At 35.5% G+C, this 15,590-nt stretch overlaps 1 protein-coding gene across 3 annotated transcripts in view; it reads left to right on the plus strand.

Annotated features, from left to right (window-relative positions):
• PDE1A (phosphodiesterase 1A) overlaps positions 1 to 15,590 on the plus strand; it is a 399,686-nt gene that overhangs the window by 297,191 nt on the left and 86,905 nt on the right. For all 3 annotated transcript variants that reach the window (XM_025273780.3, XM_025273761.3, XM_025273784.3), the window contains 2 exons: positions 6,881 to 7,063; positions 14,233 to 14,299. In XM_025273780.3, the coding sequence (XP_025129565.1) occupies positions 6,881 to 7,063; positions 14,233 to 14,299 (250 nt within the window). The remainder of the gene's footprint in view (positions 1 to 6,880; positions 7,064 to 14,232; positions 14,300 to 15,590) is intronic.

The raw sequence follows: 15,590 nt of genomic DNA on the forward strand, positions 1-15,590 counted from the left end.
TTGTCTTTCTCTTTCTGGCTTACTTAGTATGATAATCTCTAGGTCCATGCATGTTGCTGCAAATGGCAGTATTTCATTCTTATGTTGAGTAGTACTGCATTGTATAAATGTACCGCATCTTGTGTATCCTTTCTTCTGCTGATGGGCGTTTAGATTGCTTCCATGTCTCGGCCATTGTCAGTAGTGCTACAGTGAGCACGGGGGCGCATGTCTCAGTATCTTTTCAAATTACGGATTTATCCACATACGCTTCCAGGAGTGGGATTGAAGGATCGTATTGTAGTTCTATTTTCAGTTTTTTAAGGAACTTCCATACTGTTATCCTAAGTGGCTACACCAATTTACATTCCCACCAACAGTGTAGGAGGATTCCCTTTTCTCCACATTTTCTTCAGCATTTATTTTTAGTCTTTGTAATTATGGCCATGCTGACCAGAGTGAAGTAATACCTCATTGTAATTTTGATTTGCATTTTTCTAATAATTAGCAATATGGAGCATCTTTTCATGTGTGTTTTGGACATCTGTATGTCTTTGTAGAAATGCCTTTTTAGATCTTCTACACATTTTTTGACTGGATTGTCTTTAGGTTATTGAGCTGAATGTGCTGTTTGCATATAGTAGAGACTATTCCCTTGTCAGTTACATCATTTGCAAATACCTTCTCCCATTCTGTAGGTTGTCTCTTCATTTCATTTATGGTTCCGTTTGCGGTGCCAAAGCTTTTAAGTTTAAGTAGGTCCCATTAGTTTATTTTTATTCTTGTTTCCACTACTCTGGTAGATGGATCCCAAAAGATATGGCTGTGATTTATGTCAAAAAGTGTTCTGCCTGAATTTTCCCTACGAGTTTTTATAGTATCCAGTCTTACACTTGTCTTTAATCCAGAAAAATGTCTTATTTTTCCCAAGTCAAATAAATATTTCCCCATAATTTGCTTCAAAAATTGTAAAGAGATCATTCAAGAGCAAATTAACATAAAGGTAATAAAGAGATGATGGATAATAGTGAACTACCCTCAGGCTGCTTTTGTGCTTATCAATCAAAGAATATGGGACTCTTTAAAAGACTAAAACTTCGTATACTATCTCCATCCTCACTCCACTCCCTAAAGGTAATCACTTGTAATAGTTTCGTGTAGATATTTCTGGATGTTGACTCCCCCAGTCTGTGTCATACACTGCTGTAGATGCCAGTGATACAACAGTGCATAAGAACAGACCAACTCTCTGCTCTGTCTTTATAGTCTACTGGATAAAACATTTTGAATAAAAAAACTAGTAAAAGTATGGCATGACGTTAACAGTGGTAAGTGCTAAGAAGTCTATAACAGGATAAAGAGAATCAAGATGTTTACTATTTGAGTAGGTGGGTGGTCAAGGAAACACTTTCTACCTCAATGCAGTGAGGAAATGATCCACACATTTTGAGAAAGAGATTCTAAGCAGGGGAAACAGCAAGTGCAAAGATTCTGAGCAGATGCAGCTTGGCAGATAGGATTATAGCAAGGAGGCCAGCACCGCCGAGTCAAAATGAATAAGGTAGAAATTGTCAAGAGATACAGGCAGAGATGTAGCTTGTGGTGTGCTTCATAGGGCTGTATGAATTGGCATGGTCTGGGTTGGGTTTCCCAGGTAAAGAATCAGTGGTAAAGAATCTGCCTTTCAACTCTGGAGACTCAGGAGATGTGGGTTTGATCCCTGGGTTGGGAGGATCCCCTGGAGGAGGAAATGGCAATCCACTCCAGTATTCTTGTATGGAGAATTCCATGGACAGAGGAGCATGGCTATGGTCCATAGAGTCACAAAGAGTAGAACATGACTAAGCACATAAGCACATGGTCTGACTTATACTTTAAAGGAGGCAGACTAGCTGGAAATTCTGGCAGATGTAAATGTTGAGTCTGACAGTAGTTGGAAGCAAGATTCCTTTTTATTGTTTAAAGCTTTTGATTGGATCAGGTCCACTCACATTATGGAGGGTAGTCTGCTTTCCTCAAAGTCCACTGATTTCAATGGAAAGCACATCTAAAACATACCTTCACTCCAAGATCTGGACTGGTGTTTGACCAAACAACAGAGCATCATAAGCTAGGTGTGTGAACATCAAAAATTAACCGTCACAGAGCTGTTTGTTGCTTTTTTGAGATTTGCTTTTTTATACTTTAGAATATTTTATGCTTTTCTCCTTATGCACTCTGTTCCTTTATTTTTCTATTAATTAATTAATCTATATTACTCTTTTTCCCCCTGAAGTTGTATGTTTTTCCCTCTCAATAAATGACATCATGCATGATGACTATGAATTGCTAGACTCCTGGGTACCACATCTGTATTTGAACTCTCATAAGCTGATTTGATCATGTTCGATGAACTGTCATGGATAATTTATGATTTTAGGACATATAGTCCTAAAGTCCTCCACATCAGATTTGCAAAGGACCAATTGACAACCATTACTGTGCGTCTGTCATTCTACTCAGTGTAGTTGAAAATCAAGGTAGCAGTAGAATTCTCGGAGCGTGGCGACATCATAGGATTACACACAATGATTCCCATTCCACCTGTCCTGTTCTTTGGCTTTATTTGATCATTGCATAAGGAATAATAGAAATGGCATCAATAATAATAGAAATGGCATAAGCCCTGAAATTTTCAAACTATGTAGTGGAATGTCTTGCTGTGATTAACTGAAGAATCTAATTTTAAATGAACAAAAAGAGGAAAAAAACAATTTGCTTTGAATTACAATGTCCATGTGTTAGGTATAAATCAAAATCATCCAAATGTAAGAGCCAAATGAGAATTAAATATGATTTAGAGTAAGTATTAATATTAACTTCTATGTCTTTTTTATCTTCATGTGTGTACATGTAATTTTGTACCTCCTGCACTGAAGTTGTGTATATTTTTTCATAAGGTATTTCATAAATGAAGTCATACTTTTTTAATACTTTGAAGAATAAATATTGGCAAAGGAGTGTCATCCAAACATTTATAAAATCCACTGGAACATAGAGGAAGTCATATTATCTTTTGAGCCTCTTTTTGGTAGTTTCGGGTGCTTTCGATGAACTTCCTGCTTTTGTGCCCTTTCCTTGATCCCTGCTCTCTAGAGATGATATGTGGCTTGTTCTGGAGGCTTTCGCACACGCTGTCAGCTCTGGCTACCTTCCCTCTATCGGCTCATAATCCTTAGGCCTCATTCTATAAAAAAAGAAATCTACCAAAGCGAATGGAACCCAAAGGTCAAAGCTGAAGTGTGCCAAAAATAGCTCTGAGTTATTAAATTGGTGCACCCACAAGGAAACAACAGTCAAACAATGGACAGAGCTAGCTTGCATTCTTCCTGGAGGCAAAGTTCAATTGCTCTCTAAAGTCTCTGCGTATTTTGTGTTAAGCCTTTCACACTATTTTGCCAGTTCAGACTCTTAGGAAGTTCTGGATCACTGGAGCTGCCCAGCCTTAATGCAGTTATTATTACTGGCCAGTGCCGTCAATGTTGTCTATCTGGGGCTTATACTGGAGAGTGGCAGGGCAGTACTTTCAGCTCCTGGTCATTTCCCCCTCGCACAGCTGATTTTCTCAGCCAGCAGTTCTAAGCCCATCAGATCTGTACCCTCAAGACAGCATTTGCTCTAACTTTTCCACTTGGCACTGGCTAGGTCACCTAAAATGAGCTTTTCCATTTGTTTTCATCTTTCTTTTTTTCACTTTCTCATCAGTGCTGTTGATAACAGAATGAATATCCATAGAGTAAGTTATTATTTTCCTAAAATTTAGGGATACACATAAAATAAAATAACACATGTGAATGACTTCTGTGAACTTCAAGAACTATACAAATAGTGTGTACTTTCTGTGCTCAGTATACACAAACTTATTAAATAGAAGACAATTTTTATAACTTCAATTCCCCTTTTTCTTTCCATCCAATATATCCTTTAATAGACATCTGCTTATGATCTCTCTTCCCTATCTTATTTTGTTGTTTAGTCACTAAGTACTGTCAGACTCTTTGTGACCCTATGGATTGTAGCCCGCCAGGCTCCTCTGTCCATGGGATTTCCCAGACAAGAGTACTGGAATGGGTTCCATTTCCTTCTCCAGGGTATCTTCCTAGATCAGGGATCAAACCCATGTTTTCTGCATTGGCAGGCAGATTCTTTGCTGCTGAGCCACCAGGGAAGCCCCTTCCCTATTTTATCTTAGTTTTGTTCATTATTGGAATAATGTATTGATGATATTAATAATCAGTATCTCCAGACTGATGTCACTGTACTTAAATGTTTGGGAAGCTTCTCAACTGTTCAAGTCCATTAGTCTTTGCCCTCAAAAGAAGACCTATTTGAGAAACTCAGAGCTTTGCAAATATTAACCTAGTGATTTTTTGATATAGCTCATATTAAAAGATGATCAGAGAGTGATTTGCTATACTTCAAATCCTATTTCTCTGCTTGCTTTGTTATTAGTTTTTTTTTCACTTTTTCCTAAAGTTTAATCACTATACATTTTTATGTTAATTAATTTTAATTGGAGGACAATTACTTTACAATATTGTGATTGTTTTTGACTTACAGCGACATGAATCAGCCACAGGTACACATGTGTCTCCCCATTCTAAACCCCCCTCCCACCTCCCTCCCCAACCCATCCTCTGGGTTTTCCCAGACCATTGGCTTTGAGTGCCCTGTTTCATGCATCAAACTTGCACTGGTTATCTATTTTACATATGGTAATATACATGTTTCAATGCTATTCTGTCAAATCATCCCATCCTCGCCTTCTCCCACAGAGTCCAAAATTCTGTTCTTTACATCTGTCTCTCTTTTGTTGCCTTATGTATAGGGTCATCGTTACTGCCTTTCTAAATTCCATACATATGTGTTAATATACTGTCTTTGTGTTTCTCTTTCTGACTTACTTCACTTTGTATAATAGTCTCCAGTTTCATCCACCTCATTAGAACTGACTCAAATGCATTCCTTTTTATAACTGAGTAATATTCCATTGTGTAAATGTACCACTGCTTTCTTCTTATCCATTCATCTGCCGATGGATGTCTAGGTTGCTTCCAGGTCCTGGCTATTGTAAACATTGCTGCAATGAACATTGGGGTACATGTGTCTCTTTCAGTTCTGGTTTCTTCGGTGTGTATGCCAGGCAGTGGGATTGCTGGGTCATATGGCAGCTGTATTTCCAGTTTTTTACGGAATCTCCACACTGTTCTCCATAGTGGCTGTATACTGTTTGTATTCCCACCAACAGTGTCAGAGAGTTCCCTTTTCTCCACACCCTCTCCAGCATTTACTGTTTGAAGACTTTTTGAGGGCAGTCATTCTGACCTGAGTGAGATAATATCTCATTGTGACTTTGATTTGCATTTCTCTAATAATAAGTGATGTTGAGCATCTTTTCATGTGTTCATTAGCCATTGGTATGTCTTCTTGGAGAAATGTCTGTTTTGTTCTTTGGCCCACTTTTATATTGGGTTGTTCTTTTTTCTGGTATTGAAGTCCATGAGCTGCTTGTATATTTTGGAATTTAATTATTTGTCAGTTGTTTCATTTGCTATTATTTTCTTCCATTCTCTTCAGAATGCCTTTTCACCTTTCTTATATTTTCCTTCATTGTGCAAAAGCTTTTAAGTTTAATTAGATCCCATTTGTTTATTTTTGTTTTTATTTCCATTACTTTGGGAGGTGGGTCATAGAGGATGTTTCTGTGATTTATGTCAGAGAGTGTTCTGCCTATGTTTTCCTCTAAGAGTGTTATAGTTCCTGGTGTTAAATTTAGATCTTTAATCAATTTTGAGTTTATTTTTGTGTATGGTATTAGAAAATGTTCTAGTTTCATTCTTCTACATGTGGTAGACCAGTTTTCCCAGCACCACTTGTTACAGAGATTGTCTTTTCTTCATTGTATATTTTTGCTTCTTTTGTCAAAGATAAGGTGTCCATAGGTGCATGGATTTATCTCTGAACTTTCTATTTTGTTTCATTGATCTATATTTCTGTCTTTGTGTCAGTACCATACTGTCTTGATGACTGTAGCTTTATAGTATAGTCTGAAGTCAAGAAGGTTGATTCCTCCAGTTCCATTCTTCTTTCTCAAGATTGCTTTGGCTCTTTGAGGTTTCTCTTGTGTTTCCATACAAATTTTGAAATTATTTGTTCTGGTTCTGTGAAAAATACCGTTGGTAGCTTGATGGGGATTGCATTCAATCTATAGATTGCTTTGGGTAGTATACTCATTTCCACAATATTGAGTCTTCTAATCCATGAACATGGTATATTTCTCCATCTATTTGTGTCATCTTTGATTTCTTTCCTCAGTGTTTTATAGTTTTCCATATATAGGTATTTTTTTAGGTAAATTTATTCCTAAGTATTTTATTATTTTCATTGCAATGGTGAATGGGATTGTTTCCTCAATTTCTCTTTCTGTTTTTCATTGTTAGTGTATAGGAATGCAAGGGATTTCTGTGTATTAATTTTATATCCTGCAACTTTACTATATTCATTGATTAGCTCTAGTAATTTTCTGGTGGTATCTTTAGGGTTTTCTATGTAGAGGATCATGTCATTTGCAAACAGTGAGAGTTTTACTTCTTCTTTTCCAATCTGGATTCCTCTTATTTCTTTTTCTTCTGATTGCTGTGGCTAGGGCTTCCAAAACTATGTTGAATAGTAGTGATGAGAGTGGGCACCCTCGTCTTGTCCTGATTTTAGAGAAAATGCTTTAAATTTTTCACCATTAAGGATAATGTTTGCTGTGGATTTGTCATATATGACTTTTATTATGTTGAGGTATGTTTCTTCTATGCCTGCTTTCTGGGGAGTTTTATCATAAATGGGTTTAATCACTATAAATTTTTTGTAGGAGACTGCTGGATACCGATGATGAGCTCAGTGACATTCAGTCGGATTCCGTCCCATCAGAAGTCCGGGACTGGTTGGCTTCTACCTTTACACGGAAAATGGGGATGATGAAAAAGAAATCTGAGGAAAAACCAAGATTTCGGAGCATTGTGCATGTTGTTCAAGCTGGAATTTTTGTGGAAAGGTAAGTGAACTTGTTGGTATATTAAGACAAAATTTAAAAGGCAGCAAATATACTTAATAATCAATATTATGAGAGTCCTATAGTTTACTTATTGAGGAAAACTATAATCATAAGTATACCTGGAATAAGCAGATTTAGGACTTTATGAGGGAATTTACCCTACAACAAAAATATCTTGTTCTGGATTTATTTTTATTTATTTTAAATTAATATAAAGACTTACAGTATAGACTTTTGAATGGCCATTCTTAAATGAATCTTTATGAATAACTGGTTAAAAATAATTATAATACATTCATATGCTATAAACCTAACATCACCCAAATAATATGTAGCGCCTGATAAAATAAGTTCTATACTACATAACAAAATCAATCAGGCCTTTCTCCACACTTAAGTGAAAAGGTCATCCTCTTATGACCTTGGAGTAAAGCTCCCTCATGTCCAATCTCCTTGAAGAGCTTTTAACTTTTCTGTCACTGAAGCATTTCTGTCATTTGATGGCCCTTAGAAGTAGCAAGTCAAATCACTAGAGTTTCTAATGTGAAATACATGTTAATATGACAAGATTTTATATTATTTAGCCCTTAATAACATAGCTTATTTTTCTGTCTGGAAATAAGATGTTTCAGAACAAAAACTATAAAAAGACTTGAAATAAACATCTTATAGCCAGTACTTTGGCCACCTCATGCGAAGAGTTGACTCATTGGAAAAGACTCTGATGCTGGGAGGGATTGGGGGCAGGTGGAAAAGGGGATGACAGAGGATGAGATGGCTGGATGGCATCACTGACTCAATGGACGAGTTTGGGTGAACTCCAGGAGTTGGTGATGGACAGGGAGGCCTGGCGTGCTGCAATTCATGGGGTTGCAAAGAGTCAGACACAACTGAGCGACTGAACTGAACTGAACTGAACTGAATCTGACAATGTTGAGAACTAGTTCTTAAAAGTTACTTAGACTTATACTTACTTAGACCTAAAAACAATTATACATTAAGTTATAAATAAAAAAGTTTATTTTAATGTTATCAAAGCAAAATTAAGGAACAGAAAAATTTTTTATCAATGTATTTAAAATTAAATTTAAAGGAGACCACATTATTTTTTATCTTCAGACATCTCTAGTCATTACCTCTAATAAACTTCCTAAACTTTCATCTTCTGCTAAAGGAACAATGAGAAGCCCTCTTGGGTTTCTAAAAATCTAAATGACAAGCATTGCAAGAAGGATTCGATGTGATTTAAAGATGTATTACAACCATAAGAAATAAAGCATCAAGGATCTTGGTTTATGCGTTTATTACCCAAATTATTATTATTCAAATGACCTTGTGTATTTTTTAAGCATATCTAATTGCCTTTGATGAAGAACCTTCATAATAAGCCTAAGGAGCATGATTAGTTAGGTGAGATGAGACCTCCAACACCTGCTGCGTAAACTGCTCCCAACTCTCCCAAGTGGGACCTGAAATCTGAAACAGACAAGTAGGGCTGGAGAGAAATAATTTTTATAATAATAGTCCTATTTTTTAAAACAAGTTAGGTAAGTGTATGACAGTTGATTTTGCTTAATATCAGTTTGAAAACATCTAAATAGTAGTTCAGAAACTCAGTGAAAGAATCAGAGATAAGAGAGTATATGTTTGCTTTAATGAAGAAATGTATATTTTGCCTTTTTGTTTAAGAAAATATAGAATTTGGCAAACTGAAAAATAAATTAAAATTATAAAAATAAACAAACTAAACTTCCATTCTCATTAAGTAGAAAATCAAAACAATTTCTATGAAATATATTGATAGGTTTAACTTTCATTTTTTTTATTTGCTACACAGAAATATCAAAATGTACTTAAGGTAACTAAATTAGTAAGTAGTCTTAAAGAAATCAAAGTACTAAAACATACAGAAATGAAATAATTTCTATTACTTTTGAATTTCCATTAGTAAATATGTAAACAAAAGGACATGTTTATCTAGAATTTTCAAAAATGATCATCTTCAATCTTGAAAGTTAGAAAGGCTTCTTGAGTCTTCTTTCAAGTAGCCCCTTCCAAGAATCAACCCCTCCGGAAGTCCAAGTAATTTGCTTACACCAGTGTACCCCAAAACTATTCACTTTCTCATCTCCTCTCCAGAAACCGCAATCTAAGCCTTGGTCACCTGCCATCTGAAACGTGACAATAACTGTCAACTAGGTTCCCCTCTTCCTCACTTGCCTTCTCTAAGCAAGTCACTTTCCACAGTGACTTTTAAAATGTAAATTCAGTCCTGTCATTCTTAAGCTTAAAATTATCTGATTGCCTTTACCATTTCACTGGATGTACCACTTCACCTGGTATTAAAGGCGGCTTCTGTATCATGGCCTGCATGACTAGGCCCCCTACCTTCTAGACTCATCTAATGCTACTATCACCCTTTACTGAATATCCATACTAGTGTGATTTCAACTCCATGAATATCCGATACTTTGGCCACCTGATGCAAAGAACTGACTCATTGGAAAAGACCTGATGTTCGGAAAGATCGAAGGCAGGAGAAGGGGACAACAGAGGATGAGATGGTTTGATGGCATGACCAACTTGATGGATATGAGTTTGAGCAAGCTTCAGGAGTTGGTGATGGGCAGGGAAGCCTGGTGTGCTGCAGTGCATGGGGTCACAAAAAGTCAGACATGACTGAGTGACTGAACTGAACTTTCTTCCCTTGGGACCAGTAATTCTGCTCTTTCCTCTATCAGAAATGATTTTCCCCAAACTTAACTCTGACTAGCCATTTCTATCTTTCCAAAGGCCTTTCCTGGTTGCTCTATATACTGTTCATCACTTTCTCTATCTCAACCAGTGAGTGATTTACCTCATAGCATTTAGTGCTGTTTTTACTCATGTATTATTTCTTATTTATTGTCCCTCTTCACCACTAAATAAACCCTGTGAAAGCAGCACATAGTTTTCTTATTCTCCACTGAATAGTCTCTTGTCCACCACAATGTCTGGCATATGATAGTTTTTTTTTTTAAGTTTTTGAATTATATTTTGCAACTGTAATATAAAACCTTCCAAAAATAATCTTCCCTATTTCCAGCTGAACTTTTACCACTTACAGGAGAACAGGAAATCCATTGTTCTTTTTCAGCAACTTGTAATATATTGACTATTGACTCATATGTGAGACCACTATATTATGGTTTCTCCCACATCCATCCTACTTTTCCACACTAATTTTCTAAGTTTTCATCCTAATACCCTATTCCCAAGTATAGAGTTAGAAAATGATAATGAAGTGGTTTCTCCTTCTCCTTAGAAGAGTAATCCTCTTCCTTCTCTTTCTTTATATATAATGAAAATATACAGGGATATTCATTTCTCAAACCTGCTCCAAGTCTAAGAAACATTAGAGTTCTCACTGAACCCAAAGAACCTTGAAGAATGTCAGAATTGGAGCAAATGGTATTGGCTGCAGAATAATGAGAACAGTAATGTTAATATTAAGGATAATGACTTTCTGGGACTTCCCTGCTACTCCAGTGTTTGAGACTCCTTCTGCAATGCAAAAGACACTGGTATGATCCCTGCTCTGGAAAGATCCCACATGCCTTGTGGCAACTAAGGCCATGGGCCAGAATTACTGAGCCCATGCACCCTCGAGTCAATTCCCCCTAACAAGAGAAGCCACCACGATGAGAAGCCGGCACACTGCAACTTTTTTAGTTGCAGTGATCGGGAGCTGCTAAAGAGTAGTTCCTGGTCACTGCAACTAGAGAAATCCTGGGCACAGCAATGAAGACTCAGAACAGCCAAAAATAAATAAACAAGCATTTAAAAAATAATAACAGCTTTCTTATATTGAGTACTTACAATAATGTTACACTAGGTGTTTATATCATTTTTCTTTGTAAAAAGTGTATGATTATCCTTATTCTACAGATAATTGACATTAGCTTTCCAGAGGTCACACAGCTAGTGATTGGTTAAGCTGTGATCTAAGATCCAAATTGTGTGTTCTCTTTGCTACATAATACTGCCTTTTGTGCCATGAAGTTACACAGATTTAAAGTTACTTAATTTTTAAAGTTTCTTATTCCTGACCACTTATCTCCTTGCCCATCCAACTTCCATTATCCCTGTACCTCCAATTTTTAGTAATGATTCAAAAAATAGATAGAAAAAACTGTTTCTTAAAAAAAAAAAAACAACAACTAAATATCATTACTGAAAGTAATTATTTTCTGGGCCTTTTCAGTTCAGTTCGGTAGCTCAGTTGTGTCTGACTCTTTGCCACCCCATAGACTGCAGTACACCAGTCTTCCCTGTCTATCACCAATTCCCGGAGCTTGCTCAAACTCATGTCCATCAAGTTGGTGATGCCATCCAACCATCTCATCCTATGTTGTCCCCTTCTCCTGCCTTCAATCTTTCCAGCATCAGGGTCTTTTCCAGTTAGTCAGTTCTTTGCATCAGGTGGCTGAAATATTGGAGCTTCGGCTTCAGTATCAGTCCTTCCAATGAATATTTAGGCCTGGTTTCCTTTAGGATGGACAGGTTTGATCTCCTTGCAGTCCAAGGGACTCTTAAGAGTCTTCTCCAACACCACAGTAAAAAAAGCATCAATTCTTCAGCACTCAGCTTTCTTTATGGTCCAGTATGGCTAATGGAAAAAGCATAGCTTTGACTAGAGGGACATTTGTTGGCAAAGTATTGTCTCTGCTTTTTAACATGCTGTCTAGTTTGGTCAGAGCTTTTTTTCCAAGGAGAAAGTGTCTTTTAATTGCATGATTGCAGACGCCATCTGCACTGATTTTGGAGCCCAAGAAAAGAAAAAGTCACTCACTATTTCCATTGTTTCCCCATCTATTTGCCATGAAGAGGTGGGACCGGATGCCATGATTTTAGTTTTTTTGAATGCTGAGTTTTAAGCCAGCTTTTTCACTCTCCTCTTTCACTTTCATCAAAAAGCTCTTTAGTTCCTCTTTGCCTGGGCCTTTTATATTGTGATTAAATTGTTTCCTTGTTCTGCAAGATTAAAATAATTATACCTATCTTAGTGGAGCAAGTAATGTTAGTGTTTTTCTGATAGGCTGCTCTGAAATCTTTCAACTGATGTAGAGGATAAGGATAATTTTTTATTATAACTGTTTGCCACAGGTATAATAAAATTTATTTTATAATAAAAATTATTTAAGGTCATTTAAGACAAAAACTAAATTGTTGTTTTCAGTGGCTCAGTAGTGTCTGATTCTTTGTGACCCCATGGACTATAGCACGCCAGGCTTTCCTATTCTTCATCATCTCCCAGAACTTGCTCAAACTCATGTCCATTGAGTCAGTGATGCCAAGCAACCATCTCATCCTTTGTCATCCCCTTCTCCTCCTGCCTTCAATCTTTCCCAGCATCAGGGTCTTTTCCAAGGAGTTGCATCGGGTGGCCAAAGTATTGGAGCTTCAGTTTCAGCATCAGTCCTTCCAATGAATATTCAGGACTGATTTCCTTTAAGATTGACTGGTTTGATCTCCTTGCTGTCCAAGGGACTCTCAAGAGTCTTCTCCAAAACCACAGTTCAAAAGCATCAATTCTTTGGCGCCTTCTTCATGATCCAACTCTCAGATCTGTACATAACTACTGGAAAAACCATAGCTTTGTCTGTAGGGACCTTTGTTGGCAAAGTAATGTCTCTGCTTTTTAATATGCTGTCTAGGTTTTTTTATAGCTTTTCTTTCAAGGAGCAAGTGTTTTTTAATTTCATGGCTGCAGTTGCCATCTGCAGTGATTTTGGAGCCCAAGAAAATAAAGTCTGTCACTGTTTCCATTGTTTCCCCATCTATTTGCCATGAAGTTGTGAAACCAGATGCCATGATCTTAGTTTTTTGAATGTGAATTTTAAAATGGGAACATGGAAATAAATTAACAAAGTCTGTGTCAGAAAATGGGAAGATACTTTATCAAGAAAGCCTAATCTCTATGTAAGTAAATACAATATTTTAATTCTGAGCATCTGAAAAGTGAAGATTAACAAGGAAAACATGAAAAATTATTTGGCTTTTATTATCTTAAAAAAAAGATAGCATTTACATAGGAACTGAGTAATGGCTTATGGATTTTTAACATAAGACACATTGAGTCAAAAGGGTTAGTATTTCCCTTAGTGATTTTATAAAAGATGCAGAATATTTTCTTATATTCTTATATTTCTTATATTGACCCCCAATATAATGATATAGTCATTAAATTATGGCTTTGTTCAGGCATCTTGTGGGGAGAAGTTACTACAGTATAATCTAGGAATGAAACTTGCTTGTGAACTAACAATGTAAAAATTAAGGGACATGATTATCCCATGCTTTTCACAGGACTCTGTGGAGGAACCATGTTTCTTTCAGTCCTGGTTAGAAACCTATTGCTATTTCTACACATTAGGGTATCATGTTGATTCTATTTTTTGCACAAATCAGTGGAAGAGTTTCTTATATTTATTTAAGTCATCTTGGTTTTCTGTTGGAAAATGGGACCAACAAATTACTGATTAATAAAAATATTTTTATTGTTGCTATTATAAAAATAAAAAGTATCCTTTCTGGATAATCTGTATTGGATAATATTAAAAGACAGTTTGAACAAACTTAAGCAATTTTTTTCAATATGGTTTCTCCCAATATTCTTAACTAAAACAAAACAAGTAAGCTGTGTAAATTCTGATGATGCTACATATTCCCTTCTACAATTTTCATTTTGTGAAAAAAGAAAGAAAACCTATAAAGGACTATTTCAGTGACATTCAGCTTCCAGACTGAAAATTTTGTAATACAAAAGGACACAAAGCAAGGCTGCTCTGCGGTCTTGAATGTGATGGTGCTAAAAAGCATTGTTGCTGTACATGCAAATAACGATCTTTTCTTTAATAAGATGAAGTTTAGGAAAAGATCTCTTTACATAGAAATTAAAACCATATTGACTTTGTATGTGGTTTTGAGTAAACAAAATACTATTTGCATCTATTACACTGTAAACATGTAATAGATGATGGCAATAATTATCATTGTTGCCAGAAAGAGAATCTGTATCTAATGATACAAGGTCAACAGGTCAAAGGTAATTATTTCTTTGTTTTTAAGAAATAGCTAAAAACTTTGAGTAAATGATTTTTATATATACGCTTATTTTTCTTTTTCAGAATGTACAGAAAGTCCTATCACATGGTTGGCTTGGCATATCCAGAAGCTGTCATAGTAACATTAAAGGTAAAACATTTCAATTATCTTAGTTGATCAAATAGTCACTTTTTCTAGTCTCTTTAAAATGATGGGAAGAAAATGAGAATAGGTCTTTGATGTAGCTTACATATCAGAATACAAAAAATTTTTTTTTAACCATTTACAAATGTCATGTGTTTCAAGTCATAACTTGTTGATTTAAATGAGGATCAGTTTGTTAATGTTTACACTAACAAAGTGTATCAATACATATAGATGTTTATCACTAACAACAGTAATATACATGTATAAATACACATACATGTGTGATGTCTTTTTTATGCTTTATGCTTTATTAATTAATTAATTATTTATTATGCTTTATTTAGGTGGATCTTGTATTCAACTTTGAGATGGCACCAGCATTTGTCAGAATACACATATTTTGTTACTATATATTATGAAACGAATGCATTATCAATGAAAAGATTTCAGTCAAATATAATTAAAGGACAAAACTTATATCAAAGAAAATTGTTTAGAATTTTAGGTCTGAGAAAGTATAAAAATGAAGATAAAATTAAAAAGTAAACAAAAAAGAAATTTATCTCTTTTATCTCTGGCTTTCCCTGTGGTTGCCCTAGTCTGAGGCCCAGTTGCAGTATTACACGTGTTAGAAATAACTAGAGTTGAAAATCTGATGTGGTAAAAGTTTTGGACTCACTTATGCCCACTTTGTGTGTGTGTGTGTATGTGAACACTGTTCCTAGACGATATTACTAAAGAGGCATTTTGTAAGCTTGTCGCTCTACATTCCCTATTTCATTCTGTTGCTTAATTGGGGTAGGAAATTCAACTTTGTCTCCTCTAATAGCTTTATGGTGGTTTCCTGTATTAACCAAAAATTTAAAGAATACTGGCAACAGGATATACCAAGTTACTTTATTTTTGATATATTAAACCCCTTTCCTAGTTTACGTTTCTATTGATTTCTTTTGTTCCTCTATTCACTTTTAAGCATCCCTTTTGCATCCCCTTTGTTTTTTTTTTTCTGCATTTGTTTTTTCTCTGCTGCATATTAGATTTTAATCTTATTCATTTAAAAAAACAATTTGTTTTTCTCAGAAGCTTTTTTATATTCATGTTTCTAAAACTATAATAGAGGCAAGTATATAACTGAAATGTCATATTATTGGATATGAATTATTCCTTAGCTTTAAAAAGATTTTTATTTCCTCATTATTTCCTCAACTGTGGGCAAGAAAGTCACTTAATTTTATTTTTATAGAAACCAACTAACAGAATATTTTGGTACGAGAGAATGCAAGCAGATTTCAAA

This window comes from Bubalus bubalis, chromosome 2, assembly GCF_019923935.1.
Source record: "Bubalus bubalis isolate 160015118507 breed Murrah chromosome 2, NDDB_SH_1, whole genome shotgun sequence".
NCBI classification, from domain to species: domain Eukaryota; kingdom Metazoa; phylum Chordata; class Mammalia; order Artiodactyla; family Bovidae; genus Bubalus; species Bubalus bubalis.